Here is a 20712-nt window from a genome sequence, read left to right as displayed (position 1 = left end):
ACTCCTGATATGTCTTCCCATTAACTTCCACTTTCATTTATATCACCCTCAAAACTTTAGACCTAATGCTTATGTTATCACATGGCTGCTCCTGCTTTTGCCTTAATATCAGCTTCAACTACACAATTTCCAAAAATAATTTATTTTTCTTTTCCCATCATCATCCCTTACGAGAAGAGATAAACTTGTAAGCAAAATCTTAAATCCATTCTCAATACCCCTCTTAAAACTCCTATCTCAGATCAGACATATAGCAAAGCATAAATTGAGAATGACTTAGCAAGATATTTTACAGTCTATGACACATTCTCGCCCTGTTCTTTATCTTATTGCCTGGTGCATCTTTCTGATCACACAGTACATACTCCTGTATAAGTATCAAATGGCAAAAGCAACAACCAAATAACTTCTGAGGCAAGAAATGAAGCAGTTAATGATCTCACACATGAGTCAGACTCATACTCTTCAGTTACAATGTATACAGAAAGATTTTGTGGACTTTTCCAATTTTGAGGTTGAGGATGGAAACAATATAACACATTTTCAGCTATGAAAAACTCTATGGTCTGTGTTTGTCATTTTGAATGAAAATGTTGGCCATTTTTGGTCTTAGACTTTATTAATTTTTTAGCAGAGGGAAACCCCCTGAACCTTTGACTGCTGTCCATCCCTCAGGTTCTCTGTTACAGACTTGAAATTAGCAAGACCAGACAAAAACTTTAAGACATTATACACTAAACCTTTTTATGGACTGCTGGATTTGTAACTGGACTAGTCTTAACTAAAGAGGTCACCTTTTATGAAGTATTACAAAATAAAATCATAGAAATCAGTTGTTGAGTCATCAGTCTAGAGAGACGGAATAGAATTTCTTGTGCGACTGTACAAATCTATTTCAATAGCTACACATTTCTATTTATGTGAGATGATAAAACAACTGCCACCCCTTTATCTTGCCTATACTGAGTATTTAATGTAAAACTGCCTATCCAGCTGTTCTGTGAAAACTACTTTAAAAAGAGACAAATAAGAGGCATCCTGGAGACCTAATTACATATAGGCACTGCAGTTAATTAAGATACATACAGCTCAACTGTTGAACAGTCATTTTTGCAAAATTAATTATTGCTTTGTTCATCGCATTCTGCAGTGATGAATACTAATATTTAAATTACGTTATCACTATAATTCAAAATTTAAAGATATTAAAAACATTAATTTTCATGGCTCTCTTTGATGTATGTATTTTTATACCCACTTTACATTCCCCATTAAAGATCAGAGGCGTGGGATGGTTCCCCAAAGTCAAATATTCAAGTACCAAACAGAGATTAAAATTTTAAATTTCACAGCACCCAATCCAATCAGTACTCTTTTAATCCACATTGCTCTTCTGAAAATAGGGAAGAATTAATTAATAACTACAACCAGGCAGTGCCATTCCAAAACAAGAAATGCTTCATATAAGTAGAGGTACACTGAAATGAATATAAAACCAAAGAACGATACTGTCATCAAGAATGTAACATTGTTGAAAAAATAATTTCTAAGGCCCAATCTGCCTCACAGAAGTCACTGAGGTTTTCTCATTGACTCTTTTGGAAGAGGAAAACAGATCTGAAATATCTGTATAATAAAGATAATTGTCAAAATTAAGCATGGTTGACATCACAAAATGTAGTAAGTTTGCATGCATGCTGAATGTGTTTAAAAAAACACATTACAAAGCACAAACACATGGGTTTAAGTCAGGCATAGTCCAATCATGATAAAGCTATTTGCCTAACCTTTATAGAACTTACTCTGATAGGAAGTACGGATCCGTTTCGTTAAATCTGGATAAAAGTTAGACAGGCCACGCATGCAAAAGTTGTCTTTGGAACATGCCAGTACACCAGCATCAGCAGCAGGCAGAGGAAAGAGAGAAAAAACAGTCTAAAGTGAAAGGAAGTGATATCATAACCAGCATCTAGAACAGCCAAGGTGAAGAAATTTCAGCAGATGCTTACCTTCCAGTTGGGAGATATAACAAGAAAAATAATCAGAAAAGTAAAGGATGTGGGATGGATGGTGAGAAAGCAGCTGAGGCTTTTTTTAGATGCATAGTTTCTATGAGCAATCTAGGAGTGCGTATTCCTTCTTAGCGGTCACTTATCCCCAGTGGGCTTCATTCTAGCAGCGCTGCATAGCTGGAACGTTGCCTTAAAGGACTGGCCGAGACTGTCACTGACACAGAGAAATCCTATGTGGTACAGTGCTGATAACAGCTATTTCTACATCAGCCACCCTCCACCTTTTGTACAGAGCTCTGCAGCATATTGCTTGTGGCTAGCTGCTCAAATTACTTCGGGAGCTGCTGGGAGGCTGGCTGAACCAGACAGAGAAGCTGAAGGTAGCTTAAAGCTGCTTCTCCCTTCTCTCCTCAGCTGTGCCAAATTTACATCTTTAACACTTGGCACAGCTGAGAACTAAGCTTGCCATGATTAAATGCCTAGAAAGGGAGATAGATGGCCTTTCAGGAACAGAAGTAGGCCTGAAGACTTACGTTTTAGTCTCTAAACTTTACTTTCTGTTTGGAGTACAAGCATATTCCCAATTCAAAAAAGTTTCCATTGACTCTATAGAGAAATAGGATTTGATGATTTAGTGCAGGGTCTGCTGATGAAAATGCTGATGTCATAAACCCACTATAATCTGCTGCCTCGATAATTTTATGGTTAGATTTAAAATTCAACGTTTTCAAACAGATTTTTAAATCTAATTCTAAAACTTCACAGCTATATAAAACATTTAATAATTGTGTGTGTGACTCCAGTATGTTACTATGGAATATATAGAGTAAATAGACTTGTAACATAGAAGATCTTCTGACTTTTTTCTCATACAAGTAGATTTTTTAGATAACCAAAAATGTATGGTAAAATTTAGCTGTGTTGATGGACTACTATTACTAATACACAATGCATAATAATAGCTATGACTTACAAATGTGATTCTCCTGGCATGAAATTTTCAAATGGGGTACAGCTGGATTTACTAAGTTTATAGTAAGAGCTTCAATTCACTAACAAAGTGGCTAATTTGAGCTACTTATCCTACCTGCATAACGTGTCTCTCAGGTGTTACGCTTCTCCAGACACAACTGCCTATTCAAATACCAATGAACAGCACTTGGCACAAGATGCAATTAAGTTAAATTGAAGTCTCACCTATTGGTATGAACTTACTGAAGCCAGAAAGAAAATAGTATACAGACTACACTTCAAGTGATGGCCAGAGAAACAATTTACTGCTCTGTTCATTATGATTTTTTACAGACTCAGCTAAGGAAATTACTTGCTGACCTCCATCCCAAAAGAATAAACTTCATAAAACATTTTGTTTCTGAGAGAGGTGTCAGTACCTAAAGCATGTCAGGTTTCTTTTGTCAAGTTATAGAAACTCCACTGGCCGGCAAATAGTCATGCATTTCAAAAGCACTATAAAAAGCCACAGGCAAAAAAACCAAAGAACATATCAGGCTCATAACCACAATAATTGATTTCCTACCTGCAGCAAACTGCCTGCTTTTGCGAGGTGAACGGGGTTGACGTTGGTATGGATCACTTGATCCGTATAGGTCAAGGGTTCCCATGCTCAGCAGTACGGTCTTCTGCATAAAATCCACAACGGCCAAACCATTGCAATTTCCAAATGCCACTCTGAGAAAAGAAATGTTCCTTAAATGTATTAGTAATATGTTATTAAGTGGTGCAAACAGTTATTATTATTATGAATTTTGCACAAACATTTTCAGTAAGTAAACACTCCAGAACACACTATCCTATGCCTTCCTCCTAGTTAAACTTATAGGAAAAAAAATTTAGGGAAAAGATGACCCAAATAACCCTACAACTAGCATGGAAAAAATGACATATCCTCAAGCTTCATGCTGAAGTGGCATAGTTTTTCCACATTGTGAGGATAGATAACAGGAGAAAACTAAAGCATTAAACAAAAATTCTGATGCAGGATAGGACTGTACCTTGTCATAGGCCCAAAGAAAAAGTTGAGAGAGAAAAGAGAGAGGGAGAGAAAAAAAAACTCTGCAGAAGACGACTCTGCAGTAGAAATTTAAAGAAACAGGCCTTTCTTGGGTAGCTTTTGTAGGGAAGTTAAATTTAGATTATTGGGCTATTTTACTGATACATGCATTTATCTCTGAAACACACGTGTACTTAGTATATGGTGTTTTAAAGGAGGCTGTCCTGTAAGCTATTACTGCTCCTAGCAAAGGAAACAATTTAAAGCCTTTCATTGAATCAGGGATGTTTAGGAAACCCCTGTGAGTACTAAGAGAACTGCAAGCTGTCAGAGTAGTTTACAAGTGAGAGAATGGTGCGATTATTTCCTGAAGTCAGATGCTGCCTTGAGGCCTGAGACCTGGAAGGGAGCAAATTAGGCAAAACCCAACAATAAGCACAAGTGCCAAATCCCTGTAGGTATGGTAAACCAAAAGAAACTTCTGAAGTTCACAAATAGGAAACTGTCTGGAAACTCAGGCCAAAAACTTGACAAAATAGCCCCCAAATGACAATATTTTTGCAGATGTAAAGGCTCTGCATAGAATTTCCAAAGTCTCTTCAGAGAGTCAAGTGACTTACTGAAAATCAGTAGGAGTCAGACACCTAACACCCATTACAGCCTATAGTTTTTATTGGAGTAACACCTTCTAGAGGGTAAACCATTTTAACGTATCTGGGTAACTTCTCAGTAAGAGGAAACATTAAAAATTGGCAAATAAATTGAACCAGAGGAAAAAAATACACACAGATAGGCTCACATGCATTTCCATACAGAAGTTAGCATTTGAATGTTCCTTATTCAATTTTCAATTTCAGGTTACTGGTTCTCTTGCAAACAGAGATTAGCACAGACATAAAAATGCTGTCCTCGGAAGACAATTTCCAACTAAGATATGATGTCATGATAAATGACATTTAACACTTAATCACATCACCATTTTCTATGAAATGTATTTCACCTTGGTGATCCTTTCAAAATAACTTTAAAAATTATAGATTTGAGAGGTAATTAGATTTTATTTGAAAGGATGGACAGAATAACGTGAAAAGATTCAGTCTTTTAAATAGGAACACTAAAAAATATGGGCAAGAATGGTAGTTTAACATCTCATATTACAATCTTTATGTGAGTTCAAATAATTTTTCCCCAAGAATCTGCGTTATAGCACCTTTTGATTACTTTTACTCTGACTTTAATTGTCTGCGGGAAACTTCAAAGTATAGTTGGAAAATACATGATTTAGTGCAATAGACAAGAAATCAATGCAACCTTAATTTTGAGTTACTTACAGTCCATAAGCAGAGTTTACAGCAAGACTGGTAATCTGTTGTGGAGGCTCACCATCCACCCACACCAACTGAATAACAAGATCTGCTTGGTATCCAGGAGGCATTCGCAGGGGCCGAGTCTTAACGCTAAGAAGAAGAGGTACAAAATAACAAACAAACAAACAAACAAACAGACCAGGCCATGAATAACAACTGCTTCTCTTGAGAAAATACTAGTGAAGCACAATCCCTTAGTAAGTCCAGACCAGTACCAGCACTTGCAGCATACTGTGCATATACCCGTACATTGAGACTAGGCACTCCAATCAGAACAGGGATATTTTGCAGGAATTCCAGGTTTTGACTTTCATTTCTGTTGGAGAAACAAATCTGAAAACTTCAACATTCCTCAGATGAGAAACTCTGGAGAAGCTGGGGGGGGGGGGGGATAAAAATAATTGTTGCTTAATCATTTTGCTTTGATTTTCCTTTTTCAGAATATCTTCTTATGCTATATAATGCATAAGAAATGGGACAGGAATCAGTTGGCCAGCTTAATATGAGATTATATGGAGTTAAACAAGCTTCTAAAAACTAACCAGCACAACCTTTACTGGTTCATTACAGCTTTTCTGCCTCCAAGATCAGCAATTCCTCTCCTCACCAGACCAAACCAAATAAGAATCCCTTAAGGGAAAATCTTAGCCACTGAAATAAATCGATTCCATTCTTGCTGATTTCAATGTCATAAATAGATTTCACATTGGGATTTTTTTTAATAACTTCTTTCTGCCTCTTCTATTGATTTTTATGGTTTACATTAATGATTAAACTGATGTCTGAGGTTCAACTGCCTGACTGAATGAGGTGGACAAATGAACAGGATGCCAAAAAATACTGTTAATTTTACAAGAACAATGTCACGATATTGCTTTTAAATGCTAATGTTATTTTCAGGAGCTCAACAGCCCAAAGTATCTGCAAAGTCAGGCAACGTTCATTTAAATTGCCTTTGAAATAATTGAGGCATTTAAAATATTTAATAATAATTAGACTGAAATAATAATTAATTTACTAAAATGAGAGCAATTGTTATCAGCAGTGCACTATAATTGCTGGAAAATTACAGTTTGTGTAGTTTTGTACAGAATTCTGTTTTGAAACCATTCAAACCCATAATTTATCTGCCTTATTAGTAAGAACATATTAATCTACTCCAAACAGTGGCAATGTGTACTCTAGCAGACAAAAAATTGCTTCTTTCCAAAGATTAAACATATATACACTTCCACACAGTGCAACTGTTTCATACTTGGGTATTTTAAAGATTGTTTCATGAGTATGAACATAGTTTCCATCCCCTACACACCACAAAATGCATATACTTCTTTCACAAAGAAAGGTTTTAGTGTTATACTAGTTAATCAAGGAAGGAAAGCTTTGCACATGTCTGCTTTATGGAAGTCTCTTTGTGAACTCAAAAAAAAGTTCCTCAGAAATTCCTTGATTTATTCTGTAGTGCTTGTACTCCATTCAAAAATGTGGGTATGAGATGAAGACATAATCCTAGATCATATTGGAAAGTTACAGTCAGGCCTTTACTGTAATAGTTTATCTTCCCACAATTACTTCTAGCCTTTTAAATCCCTTGTTAATTATTTTGCCTTAATTCTTTTGTTTGTCCGATATTCTGGTTTCTTCTCATTTTGTGTTGCATGCATACGATTAACCTCTTTTTCTTCATAGTTGACGGATTGTTAATACAACAGATAGGAATGCTTTTTAGAAAGATAAATCTTTGAACAATGGCATAGGCTTACCTAAGACATGGGATACTATCCTTCATTGTTCCTTCACATGCTACAGTGTTGGTACTGCCTGAAAGGCTCTTTAAAGAAGGAAGCTGGGAGGAGGCATCTGGAAATGGAGGAATTATTTCCGGTTCAGGAGTAATGATATCTTCTACTTCATACTGAAGTCGCACCTCTAATGACTTGAATAAATAAAAAGCTAAGTTATAATTTAATGAAGCAAGCTGCTGAAATATCAGTAAGCCTTTTAAAAAAAACTAAACCTCCACATTTATCATTATAATTTGCAGGCAAAGAATACTGCCATTTGTTATTTATACAGTCTAACAGCAACGTTAGATAGGAACTACTCATCTATTCTACACTGATGGAGAAATACACAGGTATATTTTTCCAGTGCTGACTTTGATTCAAGCCTTTTATTGTAAATGAAAGGCAAGAATACAACTTTCCAGAAGTTATTATGAAAAGAGAAGTTAATCATTCACCCCCAAATACATAATATTTCGACATAAGAAGTCACCATTGAGGATAAGTGTCATGAAAATTTTCTGCCTATTTCCTGTTATCTTTTTCCTAAGCAAATTCATTAAAAGAATGATCATCAGCTCTGCCTCCTTATTACTAGTACAACAGTCTCTACAAGACAGGTTTTAGCCAGTATGCAGAAGCCTGACAGTGTGGGCAGTACTGATGAACAAACTCCATTTATCCATAGGTGGGGGTCAGGAAATCAGAGATAACAGCACAGAGAGTTCCGTATTCCTTAGGCTGAACATGAATTTGGCAGATTCTGAAAAGCAAAGTTCAAACCAGTTAGCCTTTGCCTTCCTTCTAGGCTCTCTAGATAGGGAAAAGGAGACCAACCATGCCCAACCACCCTTTGATTCTTTCCACTAATTCAGGAAACCTTAACTGAAGGACTCCAAAACACACAGGAAACTGGACAGGGAGCTCAATAAGTAATCATCTCAAAGAATCACAGTAAATATTGGGCAATTCTTTCTACCTCACAAATTGTCCAAGGAGATCCCCATTTTGAAAAGAATAAAAACCAAGGTACAGTCCTCAGAGATAAGGTTTTGGGATTACTAGCTGAATAGTAATTTCAGTGCTGGTACCTTGAAGTGATCAGAAGCAATTACAGATGTAGACACTGCAAACTCCATCTTAGTGATCTCTCACTGAGATATCATCTGTACCAGAACGGAGATTAAGAAAATACCTAGGTTTTATGAGAATTGGGAGATAATGACCAGTATCGAAGGCTCTCCCATTTGTCAACCATTGTGCTAAAACACATAAGATTTCAGAAAGAAGTGATTCTGCTCAACCAGAAGAGAAAGGGTCCTTTCTCAAAATTTCACATTTTTTTTTCTCCTTGCAAAATGCATGGATATTTTTTGCCTGAATCGGCTAAAAAAAACCTATGGACAACATTTGCCTTCAAAGGCTAATGAGTGAAATATTGAGTTCAGGAAAATCTAATCTCCTGGAAGTAATTGCTGCTCACCCAAACAATTTATAATGCTGTTTAATCTTCAGGCAGGACTGAAGTAACTGTTGAAGAGTATGTTCTTCTGCTTGCCATGTTAGAAATGCATCATTCTTCTTTGGATGTTTTTCTTTGTGTCTTCCTTTTTCTACTAAAATTCATTTTGTTAAGTTCTAGCTATTGTCCATTTGTAGAGAGAAGGAAAAACTTAGGCTAATAACATGACTGAATTTTTTTTTAAGTTTTGGCCCCTGCTTTAACGGGACCTTGGAAGGGGTACAGACCTATTGTACCAATTTATTTTGACACATGGTAAAGATCTTTTTGGCGGATCCCATCATGAGGCTCGTTGATTCTGCTTTCTACGTTCAAACCAGAGTAAACTTTTTTCCTATAGGTCTTCTCAAGACCTTTGAAGAGGAGCTTCACTGAGGAAAAACTGATCACTGAGAAAGTGATCATGTTTAATAGATACCTAGATATCCTTTTGAGACAGGATGGAGTAGCTTCAGATGAGAGAACAACAACAGCAAATGCTTTTTACATAACTCTATGGCAGTGACTCCAAGGTTGGATACGAAGCAGAATTTGTCTCATGCATACTACTTGCCTCCAGAATCTGATATGGAATGATGCAAATAATACTTCCATTGAGGAAATCTCAGGCACAGCCTATGCCTCTAAGGCATATTCAGCAGCAGACTTCCCTTCTACACAGAGAAACCTTTGAGTAGCCTCCATGCTTCCCATTTACCACAGCAATAACATTGCAAGACTGACGTCAGGCAGTCAAACCAACATGGGGTCCTTAAAATGCTGGGATTTGTAGACTGAACTCAAGGTGAGTTCAGGCTGGCTGCTAGAGAAGGGAGGATGCTAAGTGCTAGAGCTTGGGCTCACCCCAGGCAGCAAAGAAATCCTGAGACTGACCAGCTCAGTCTCAGTATAGACAAAGCCAGACAGCCTAAAGTCAGGTACATATTCTAACAAAGACTCCCCATACTTTCTATTAAGAAAACCCCCACCATTTAAGAGTGAAGTCTTGAATGCCCGCATCAAAAATGCAGAAGCCAAGAGATGAGGCCCATCTCAGGGATGCACAAAACCCAGGGGAACTCAGTGACTGTACTGTCAAGATTAGATAATATTAAAGCAACTCTTCAGAGAACAATTTCTCATATAAATGCTTCTTAATTACAGATGAAACATGAGAAACTGTTAAATTGCACATATTGTAACACTTTAGAAAATATTAGTTCTGATGCAATTCAGCCACAGAAGACAGGAAAAAAAAGAAATTAAATGATAGGTAATAAAAGATAAGGCACATTTGCTATGGAACAATGTAAGAATACGGAAATGTAGTAACTTTAGCAGCATTATACATGAGCTGGTCAGTAACATGAAATTACTGTTCATTAGTTTTAAAACTTTCCTGAAAGGATACGTTCAGCTAGCTTAATAATTGCTTCTGGGGGAAAAAAATGAGAGGAAAACAATAGAACAGCTATAGGTAATCAATTTCCTTACCAGCTGGCACATGGCTACAGGCCAGAAACGACACATGTTTTTTACCAGGCTATAACTACAGACTTTCTGAAGTACATTAAAATAGTGTGAAAAGGAAAAGAACTGTAATCGAGGAAGGTGGAAAATGAAAGGGAAATTTTGGCTCAGTCCCTGGGGTTTCTTGAGAGCTGACAGACACAAAGAAATACTTTCTGGAAAGAATGTCCAGAGTTGCAAACTATTCTCCAGCACCAGAGAATGGCAAGCCTGAAGGAGAGGCAGCCACGTTTAGCTTGGCTTTGTCTTAAGAGTAGTCTCCCGTTACACTTCTTAGACTTAAGAATGTTTTACATTATAAATGCTGTTCATCCACACTGTTAGCAGTGGTTGTGGCTCCTGTGCAAAAATGCAAGGTTTAAACCAAAGTCAGACTTGCTGTACAACAATGATAAGTACAAGGTGACTGCAGTGCAGTGAAAAGAACATGAACTGTATGATTCTACCTGAAATAAGGTGACTGCTTAAGACATGAAGACAGAAAAAGGAGTATTTCAACAGGATAAAGCAACAGAAAGCTTAGAAAAATATCAAGTACTTGGCCATAAATAATCTGACATTTCATATAGTGTCTATTTTTAGGGAAACAAAGCCAGCATAAGCCAGAAAAAAAATATCTTTTTATTTTGTTAAAGGTAGCGATAATTTTCAGTGCCCTTGTAGTACAAACACTATGAACATAAATTAAAGAGATGAAATACTTGAGTTAAAAAGAGCACTATTATGTATGTACACCATGTATATTACCTGATAAATCCATACAGCAGCCAGTATTTTTAGAGCAGGTAAGTATAACAGAGATTTACTGTATCATAAAGTCTTAAAAGCAAACTATAAAATCAGTACTGTATGTTACTATTAAATCAAAAAAGTGAAGTTGGCTCCCAAAAACTCAGTTAGATTTTTGTCACTAACTTAAGTAGGATCAAGATTTCTCTCAAAAAGTTTAAAATGGAATGTCCCGAAACCTGTATTTATACAGCTTGTTATTTTGTATTTTATTCAAGTACATGAGTACAGACACAGCAAGGCAACTTGATTTAGAAATTATGTTCTTTTATAAGAAAGTAAAATTCTGAAGGACTTACTGCAATTTCAGTATTTACTTCATGTTTGCTGAACCTGTAAACCACCACATATGCAGAAACTCCCGCCACACAGAAAATTCGGCTTTCAGGACACCAGTACATCATCTGAACAGCAAAAGGATCTTCTTCCACAATCTCAGCTGTTCCTTTTCCTTCTCCTAGTTTCTGTTTTTCAAAGACCTTTGATGTTTTTAATTTGTACAACATTTGCAGAGTAACTGGAATATATTAAAACATACAAAAAATACTGACTAACATGAAGCAAATCAGTTATAAAATTCCTCAGTTCCCATTTTCTTTCCCATTGTGGCATAACAAAGAATCTTATGAAGGCCCAAAAGGAAAAGAAGATGGGTATTATACAATACAAATATTATTCTGGTACACAGTACTGGTAGCATATGTATTTAATACTTCCAAAATGGATATTTGTCAGTGAAACACTTCTTAGTACTTTCTGGAATAGGATGTCAAAGGTGTGTGTTAACCATTATGTCCGTAATTAGGCTTATACTCAATGTCATAGAGAGGCTCTGATAATGCTGCTATTTTCCTAATGAAACGTGAAACTAAGATTTCATTTGTATGACGTTACTGTCTTGCTAGAATGTAAAGACTGTATGGCACTTCAAGAGAAAACATTAGGAAAGTATGCTGGTGGCCTAGGCAACACAAAGACTTTCTGAACAAACAGGAGTTCTAAAATGTTTTGAATTTCTTGACTAGTAAGTATATCTGTATTTATACCTGTATATAAAACTTTAATATCCAGAAGCCTTTGTCAAGGCTAGAACTCCACTGCAGTGAATTCTGGAGGTAAAGGAGGGATTCCAATTAACCCCATTTTGTTTTATTGACATTCCTCCCTCTTTTTTACTACTTTGACATTAATTTATCAGTGTCATTAATTAATAACTGCATAACGTCAGAAAAAGTCAGTCAAGCCCAGCACCTATAAAGGTGTGTATATACATAAAGGCAAAGCTGTTACATATGTTAGTGTAATTGTGGTAGATCAGTCTAGCTAGCTTGTGTAACAAAAGCAACAAAAAGATGAAAGAACGGTGTTTTAGTTACGTAACCAGATGACAAACACAGCAAAATTACATTTTCATTTTGTAGTGCAGATATGGTTCAGGAGTTTCAGCATATCCTTTTTTTGTATTTTTGGAAGTTTTAGTGTATAAAACACTACCGAATTTTCACAAACTACAGCAAGTGCTTCCGTAATGAATACGCAATTCTTCCTGCCTTCTGTGGCGGTGGAAGAGGCCTCAGGATGCCCTTAGTCCCAGTGGCAAATCTAGAGTGGCACTTCAAATCAGACATCATGGGTCCATGCGTACTAGGATTGCAAGAATTACAGAATCATAGCGCCTGAGTACAAGGTGAGGCTTTCTATGCTCCTGTGAATTACTGGGTACCAACTGCACAAGGGCAAATAAGAAACAGCAATGGCTTTTGAGCAAAGATACATTTGGAAAACTGCTTCAGTGGCTTAGTAATTCTGTCTCCCACAAATCTGTGGTTTCAGACACAAAATTACACAATTAAAGTATGTCTAAAAGTGAAGTATTTTGTGCCTTGAGATACCAGCAGGATATTGTGTTTGCTATGAAATCTCAAATGAAATCTGAACTCTATTAAAAAGTTAAGACCTTGTAAATAATAGAACTCTGTAATAATTAAAACCTTGTAAATAAAAACTACCAAGTACGGTACTGGTAATGCAGTACATGCCCTGAAAAGCAGGACTAAGACCAGGACATCAGAGATGCACTGAAAGTCCCATTACTGTTGAAGGGATTGTGAATATTCATGATCATCTAGGCTTTTATCATTAAGAAAAATTCCTACTGCAGCATGTACATACTGATTAGTGGGTTATGTTTATGTTTCCTATGAAAAGTTTTTTCCTTTCCCCATTCCTGCCAGAATTAAAGAAGAAATGACTAGGACACTGGTTCTGTGCAGTGTATACACTAAATGCTTTGGGGTCTTGCAACAGGTTATATTGTTTCACCCTAACTTTAATGCCTGTATTTGCATATTCTTGTCAAGAGCATATGTAATGAAATATGCACAAGAGAAGGTCTAATGCCTCACACTGCTTCTCTAAATAAAAGTAATTATCCTATTTTTGTTCATATTAAAGCTCTCTCAAACTTCTGTCTTTGCAGATAAACTCCTGTTGACCTCGTGAATTTTTCTCTTTTTGGTGTTCACCATAACTTGAAAATACTGGAAGATGTAAACTCTAAGCAGCATGTATCTGTTTTTCCTTCATTTCCAAATAGACAAATTACATAATAAAAACCCAGCTCTTAGTCATGTTCAGTTTACATGCCTATGTAAAATTCCTTTGTGAAATGAGGGTTTGGAAATACTCATTTTCTCCTTGTCCATTGCTTAATTTTACCTCATTATTCCTAATTATATCATCCCAGGTATTACTACTCATACTGTTAAATATCATGTTACATATATATGCCTGTATGATTTTTCAGCATTATATAAAAGTGAACTTTAGAAACTTACTGGCAGAAGCATCCCAAAACTTTACTGATCCATCTGCATGGCTTAAAAAAAATATAAAAATTAAATGTGTTAAAACAAGATGCAATTCTAAAGCATCTTCTACTTTCAGTGAGTGATAAATATAAGCAGAACAACTGTATTTTGCTCACGTGGTAACTCTCCATACCTTACTGACAATATATAATGATATATACTCACTATAATAAAATATTTTGTTGTTAGTTTGATTAGATTAATAAAACACTTCTTCATGCATTTCCTCCAGACAACCAAGCCCCCAATGAATTTTAAGATCGCAACAGCAAGAAATTAATTCTCATGCTAATGACAAGTTAAAATTACAGCACTTTTGGCTGTGCAGTGGGCCAGCGTCAAACCTATGCACTCAAAAGTGGCATGTATAATGAACTTGGAAAGGACAGAGAATAACTTTGTTTTGCTTAATACCTTACAGCTGTGTTTATTTTATTAACATAAAATCATCCCTGAAGTAAAGCTGGAGAAAGCAGACATTTCTGTTTAAAATGAGAATAATCCCTTCATCACCTTATTGGTACTATTGTACACATAATCATCTTATTTTTAAAAACAGGTGTGAAGTATCATTGATAATAACAATTTATCAAGTATATTGCTATCATCAGCATGGATGAGACCAGAGGGAAACAAGAGTGCATCATAGCTGAACAGCTTCTGTTTTACAGCATGGCCCCTTGAAAATCCATCAGGCATTGCTCACGGGGCTTCTACTGCAATCTGAGCCCTTCTATACCTTTCTGCGAAGGGGCTGGCTCTCACTCACAAGGTGAAATTCATCCCAGCGCACCACACCCTCGCTAATGCTTGGGTATTAAAATGAATTCCCAAACTGTCCCTAGATACCAAGTCTCTAGAAGGCCAAAGGACAACAGCTATAGCAGAACAGCTGCTCCCCTTTTTAAAGCTATTCTCTATGCCCTTCAAGACCAAAATATTCTGTTGCAATGGATTTTCCTTTCCAAAGACCCCATCTTCACAAGTCTATAGACTTGCTGTCTAACACTGGGGCCTCAAATGGTAATTCTTAATGGTAGCTCATCCCCGAGTACAAAATTCTGTTTTCTACAGCAAATGGGAATTTCTCTGGTGACTTTGCACAAGGGGAAAACCCACATACCTCAAATGAGGAGGCCAGGATATGCACATTCTGAAGGGTCAACTCTTACCCATAGCTAACCTGCAATCAAAAGCTGTAGACATTAACATTTTAAAAGTACCAATCCTCAATTTCATTCTCACCCTGTAATAATGATTTCAGGATAAGTCTGAGCTCCAAGGTTCCATGCTCCACCACTGATAGGCCACTCCTAAACAAACAACAAGAGTACAGAGATCAGAACTAATTCTGATGAATCTTGCTTGGTTAATTTTTAAACTCAGGAGTAGACAACATCTTCCTCCAAAAAGCAATACAACTCAAAAGAAAGAAAAATGTGTAGCATTCGAGGCTTTTAAAGCTTATTAACATTTTTATATTATCAATTAAGGCTTTTAAAACTTAATAACATTTTTATGTTACCAATTAAAGTTCTATGTTTTTAAAATAGTTCTGCATAGCTAACACTCAACAATCAAAAATAAGAACTAGAGGAAGGAGTAACAAACATTTCTGCTACTTTTTTCAGATTGCTTGACTCCTCGATTTTCTATAGAGCACTGAATAGACTGAGAATCTATTTTGAAGATGAAGACTACTGAAGAAGCTGGCCCAGAAACAAGTATCTGAGCATGATGCCATGACATATGAGATAAGGGAATGCAACTTTTACAGAACGTATGAAATCATCATCTCTTTCTCTGCCTTTTGCTTACTAGTGGCAAGATTCCCATTCTCCTTGGTCTAGGCTGGTACAACGAAATGCTGGTCTGTGCCTAAAGCCTGACATGTATGGACACAGGATGTGAAGAATGACGCGTGTGCAGAGTCAGTGAGGATGTGTGCGGAGTACAAGTGGGTGGAAAAAACCTGGGAGCACAAATTGCTTATCTGGATACTTGGAGTGGATGCTTGTGGGTACAGAATTGGGTGGGTGGCAAATGACTGGCTATCTACATTCAGAATGTATATTTGTATGTACGCAAATAAAGCAAGGTATCAAGAGAGTGTACAAGGAATACAGGTAGGTGGTGAAAAGTTTGGGAACTATGTATATGAGGTAAGGACAGATAAGCAGACAAATTCAAATAAGAGAAAAAAAGTATTTTCTGAAGCAGGTTGCTGAATCAAAATCCAAAAGTAGATAGGGCCCAGTTTCTCAGTTCATGGAAAACAAGGCAGCTCCAAGGAGAATACTGTTAATATGAATAGAAAACTGATGATGTCTGATTTGTTTACCCAATATTTTTTCTAATTAGTTTATTATGATGGATTAGTTCTAGTCAAAACATAAACCAGATTAATGCTTGAAAATTATAAAATAATTGCATTTCCTCTTTTTATTTCTGCAGCTTGTCCTATTTCTAAAAGCATTATGGTAAGATTTTGGTAGCTCAGTAAAATAATTATTAATGTCCCTATTTAATAAAAATCTCACAAACATGCTGTCAACCCTCAACTTTCACTGAAGCTCTTCTGCTAACTTCTTTCAGTTACAATGTTTTCACTTTTTTCTTTGATAGAGATAACTTACCCAGACAAATTTGAACTGTACACTGCTGGCTCTCCTTTAACTCAATCTGACCTGGCATAACTCCAGCAGCCTAATGATTAAGTCCTATGTAATGGTCACTAATGGTTGTGCTTAAGCGATGGTGTTTCTGAGGACAAATATCAGGACATAAGCATGCTGCTAAGCTGCTGATTGGACCAACTTGAAAGTGATTATTAATGAAGTAAAATGAATACAATTTGGTAAGATGTTACAAAAACACAGGTTGTACATCTACCTTCTTTGTTTAAAAAAAAAAAATATTTGTTTACCTTATTGCTGTATCCTTGCTTTTTATGTTTTGCTCCCACAGAATAGAGTACAGGAATCAAATCTGGAGGACAGTCCGCAAAATATTCTGTGCAGGTAACAGGTGACTCATGAATGTCAATAGGATATGGATTTTCAAAGATTGGAAAACTAGTTAAGGAAGACAATTTATTAGAAGCACTGTGACACACTGAGCCATAGAAGAAAATATATTGTTATATCAAAGTGTATAACAATCTAAGTAAAATCATTACTAATAAAGTACATCTTCCCTTATTTATTCAAACATATGTATTGTTTTTAATGTCAATAATAATAATAATGATGTCTAGTTACTCAAAGATATAAAAATTCCACTGTTGTGACAAGAATCCTCTTGTAACATAAATATCCATTCATGTGAAGAGTTCCTAAGGCTAATAGGACTACTTGTGTGAATGAGGATTAGGAACTATTTTCCCAACATCTCAAAATCTTATTTATACAGAAGTGACACATTTTCTAGAAGCTTCAGGTACATGGATATGATATATACTATGACCTAAGAACTACTTACATAATTGTGGATTTTATATTGAGCAGCTTAGCTTATTGGGCTGGTGGACTACTGATTCTACAGTGAACAATTGCAATAACATATTAAACAGATCTCATTTTACTTCCAATTCCATCAGTTTGGATGTTATGGTAAGAAGGAAGGCCTTCTGGCATATTACACAATGTTATTCACAATTCAAAATATAGGAAAATTGGTTCTGATTTCAGTTACATCCATTTTCTAGTGCTGAGATGATTTGAATTATTCTTGAAAGTAAGCGAGATCAGAACATGATTCACTTAAAAGTGCTTCAAGACATTAAAGGCAAAAATCTGTTCCTCGTTACGCCAGTGTGAATGTGGATGTATATTACTGGTAGTGTTGGAGGCAGAACTAAATAAATAAGAACTGGATTATGCATTACATGATGTATAGTTCCTCTTTGATATGAACATCGATTCTGATGTGAAAGAACTATTTGTCATTCAAAGCAGCAACTGAATCATTAAATAATCCCACAGATACACTACCAATCAATGCCATCATTTATTAAGATACTTAAGTAAATACTTAAGTGGCAGTCCCTGTGGAGTCTAGTGAAGTTAGGCATGCATATAAGTAGTAGCTGAATCCAGTTTCCAAAACATACATTCAGGTCATAATTCAGCATGTGACCAAGTACTACTTAACTTCGATGCTGAGTGAATGTTTGAGGGCTATGTTGAAGGGACTGCAGATTTAGATGTATTTCCAAACTTAAAAACAAATATTATCCCAAGTTCCTGTTGAATAGCTGATCTTAGCTCTTAAGGTGGAGGTAAACATATAGAGTGAATTATTACCAAGAGTGAATGATTTTGGATAGTAAAATGACATTGCATGATAACATTTTTATCATCGTTTGCCGGACAGTTAAGATACACAAATAGCTTCGTATAAGACTTCATACTTACTTGCTTTGTGTCAGGTCAACAACAATGAGATCTTTTTCCAAAAGCACAACTACAGCATAGGGTTCTTGAAATTCTGTAAGTGAGGAATCAAGTATAAAAGACATGGAATTCTCCTATTAGTCATTTTAAACAAGCAAGTCATATTTATGTTCTCTGAACTTTCACAGTATATTAAACAAAAGTTTTAAGGTACAAATCCTAGACATATCCACACACTAGACGTATCTGCAAAGTAGGGCCAGAGAGGAACTGAGAAATTACTTTGCAGCACTACTGCGGATCGACGTACATAGCAGAAATAGAATTGGCATATTGCGGCATGCCAGCATGATGGCATATTGGAAGTAAAGAAAAACATATGAATAAGTTGTGTGTATCACTGCATTGCTGAATCCAATTATTATACAGAAAATGTATTTTTGCTGTCCAGTACTTCTACTGTATATAACTGTTCTTCAAAAACAGATTGTGAACAGCTGGTCCCGTCCACTTGATGATACACAATGCCCTCCTTTCCAAAGTGATTCCAAAGGAATATTCCAAAGGAATCCTGTAACTCTGCTGTGTTCAGTTCAGATACTGACACGCTCCTTCCTCCCATACACTCTTTAGGAGATTATATTGTTTGGGTTTTTATTCAATGCTTTTTTCATTTATCAAAAATAAAAAATTAAAATGACAAATAAATGCTTCCCTTGATGCACAAGGTGCATTAGTTTACATAGGATAAAAGTTACTTTAAAAATATAAATGTGAAACTATGACTCTCTTTTCAACAGCAGCAAAACATTCCAGCGTGTGCAAGCTCAGAGTACACTCTTCAGCTGGCTGATGCCAAAAAGGCTGAGTAAGTTGACAGTGAGTGATTTACCTTCCTGTCAGGCCAGCTACAAATACATGTTATCTGTGGCCTGTTTTCATACAAGGCTATGAATAACACAGGTTAAACCAAAATTTTTGATTATTAGTGTGCGAGCTGGGGAAGGGGCTACAAAATCTTAGTACTGGGAAGTGTCACTGTATTTGACACAGTTAAATGAAGGCCCAAACTAACTTTGATAACTGAAAATTAAAGTTTTGCATGACATTGAAACAAATATACACTTTATCTTTACTAAATGTTTTTAATATGTATTTGATTTAGCTATGTATATAGGATTTATTTTATTTTTCTGCTTGAGGCTTAAAGTGCTAAACTCAATTTCTTTTTGAATTAAAACTTTTCTTAATTTACTTTCTGGAATTTTCTGTGAATGTACTTCAGAATTTGGCAGCCCCACAATATGCAGCAAAACACTTCTAACAGTTCAATTCAGGCTGAAGTAGAAGAAGTTTTTTGCAGATAAGTGATAGTTTAATCGTCAATAATTTCGCAATCTGTACATTTCCAGCCTCATGAAAAACGTCAGAAATATAAGCATGTATGTCTGATTAATAGCAATATTTCCTCACACTAGCCCATGTGTTTCAAGCTTATATCTGGACATTTATGCATGCTTTATTGTACACTCATTGCTTGCTTCCTACATTGAGAACGCAAACAAGGTCCAGTTACTTTCAGTGATGCGGTTTTCTTGAGATGGAGACAACTGTGGAATGGAAGTCCCTGGAATGGAATTAAAGTATGAGAGAAGATCACTTCCTTTATATTTTCTGTAACTGCATTTTACTTAATAAACTCACCATTTGGATATGGGGTTTCACAAAGAGTTAAAAAATCAACTATAGGGTGATCCATTTCAAGAACTGTAATTGCTTTCCCATGCATGATGGTTAAACTTGGTCTTCGACAAGCCTTATCATATGACAATCCACCAGAAAATATCACAAATGGTTCACTGTATTAAAAAACCCAACATAATAATCATAAGTTTACATAGTACATACAAGTTTACATTACAGGTTTAGTACCTTTAAAAAATAGCTTTGCAAGAAGAAAGCTGGAAAGATTTTAAAAGGACTTTAATTCAGGAAGGTAACATTGAGTTAATTACAGAATTAAAAACATACCTGTTTTTACAGGTCTTGTACTCTACTTTAAGAATTGGTTTACAAGATTCAGGTTTTTTTCCATCTCTCTGAATTTTTCCTAAGGAAAGAAAGAAGATGAAAACTGTATTAAAACATGATAATAGAACTATCAAAATAAACATACACATTGAAGCAACTGTATAAGCAGTAAGAGAATGGAACTTTAAAGCTACAGAACATGATGAGCATTAGCTCCTATTTTTGTAAAATATGCATTTGTCTGAATTAATTACACTTATTACGGCTTTATGTTTTTACTGCCACAGGCATCTAAAGGACCAAGGAGCACACTTCAAAGACATCTAAAACCCATGTAGATTACTGAGAAGGATGAAACTTAACTAATAATTAATAAACTTGACCAAATGTATACCTTTTTTTCTGAACACATTATGACCATAA

The 20712-nt window shown here is 35.8% G+C and overlaps 1 protein-coding gene across 1 annotated transcript in view; it reads right to left on the bottom strand.

The window, feature by feature from the left end:
* Positions 1-20712, bottom strand: part of STXBP5L (syntaxin binding protein 5-like) — a 188522-nt gene that overhangs the window by 48883 nt on the left and 118927 nt on the right. Inside the window, exons 9-19 of the mRNA XM_010567473.1 lie at positions 20290-20368; positions 19963-20117; positions 18280-18352; positions 16791-16938; positions 15110-15177; positions 13832-13872; positions 11294-11511; positions 7154-7326; positions 5355-5480; positions 3550-3701; positions 1803-1874 (exon numbers count right to left, since the gene is read on the bottom strand). Of these exons, the coding sequence (XP_010565775.1) occupies positions 1803-1874; positions 3550-3701; positions 5355-5480; positions 7154-7326; positions 11294-11511; positions 13832-13872; positions 15110-15177; positions 16791-16938; positions 18280-18352; positions 19963-20117; positions 20290-20368 (1305 nt within the window). The remainder of the gene's footprint in view (positions 1-1802; positions 1875-3549; positions 3702-5354; positions 5481-7153; positions 7327-11293; positions 11512-13831; positions 13873-15109; positions 15178-16790; positions 16939-18279; positions 18353-19962; positions 20118-20289; positions 20369-20712) is intronic.

Source organism: Haliaeetus leucocephalus, unplaced genomic scaffold (assembly GCF_000737465.1).
Source record: "Haliaeetus leucocephalus isolate CR32 unplaced genomic scaffold, Haliaeetus_leucocephalus-4.0 Scaffold228, whole genome shotgun sequence".
NCBI lineage: Eukaryota > Metazoa > Chordata > Aves > Accipitriformes > Accipitridae > Haliaeetus > Haliaeetus leucocephalus.
The sequence above is the reverse complement of the archived record's forward strand: the minus strand, read 5'-3'. Positions and strand labels throughout refer to the sequence as shown.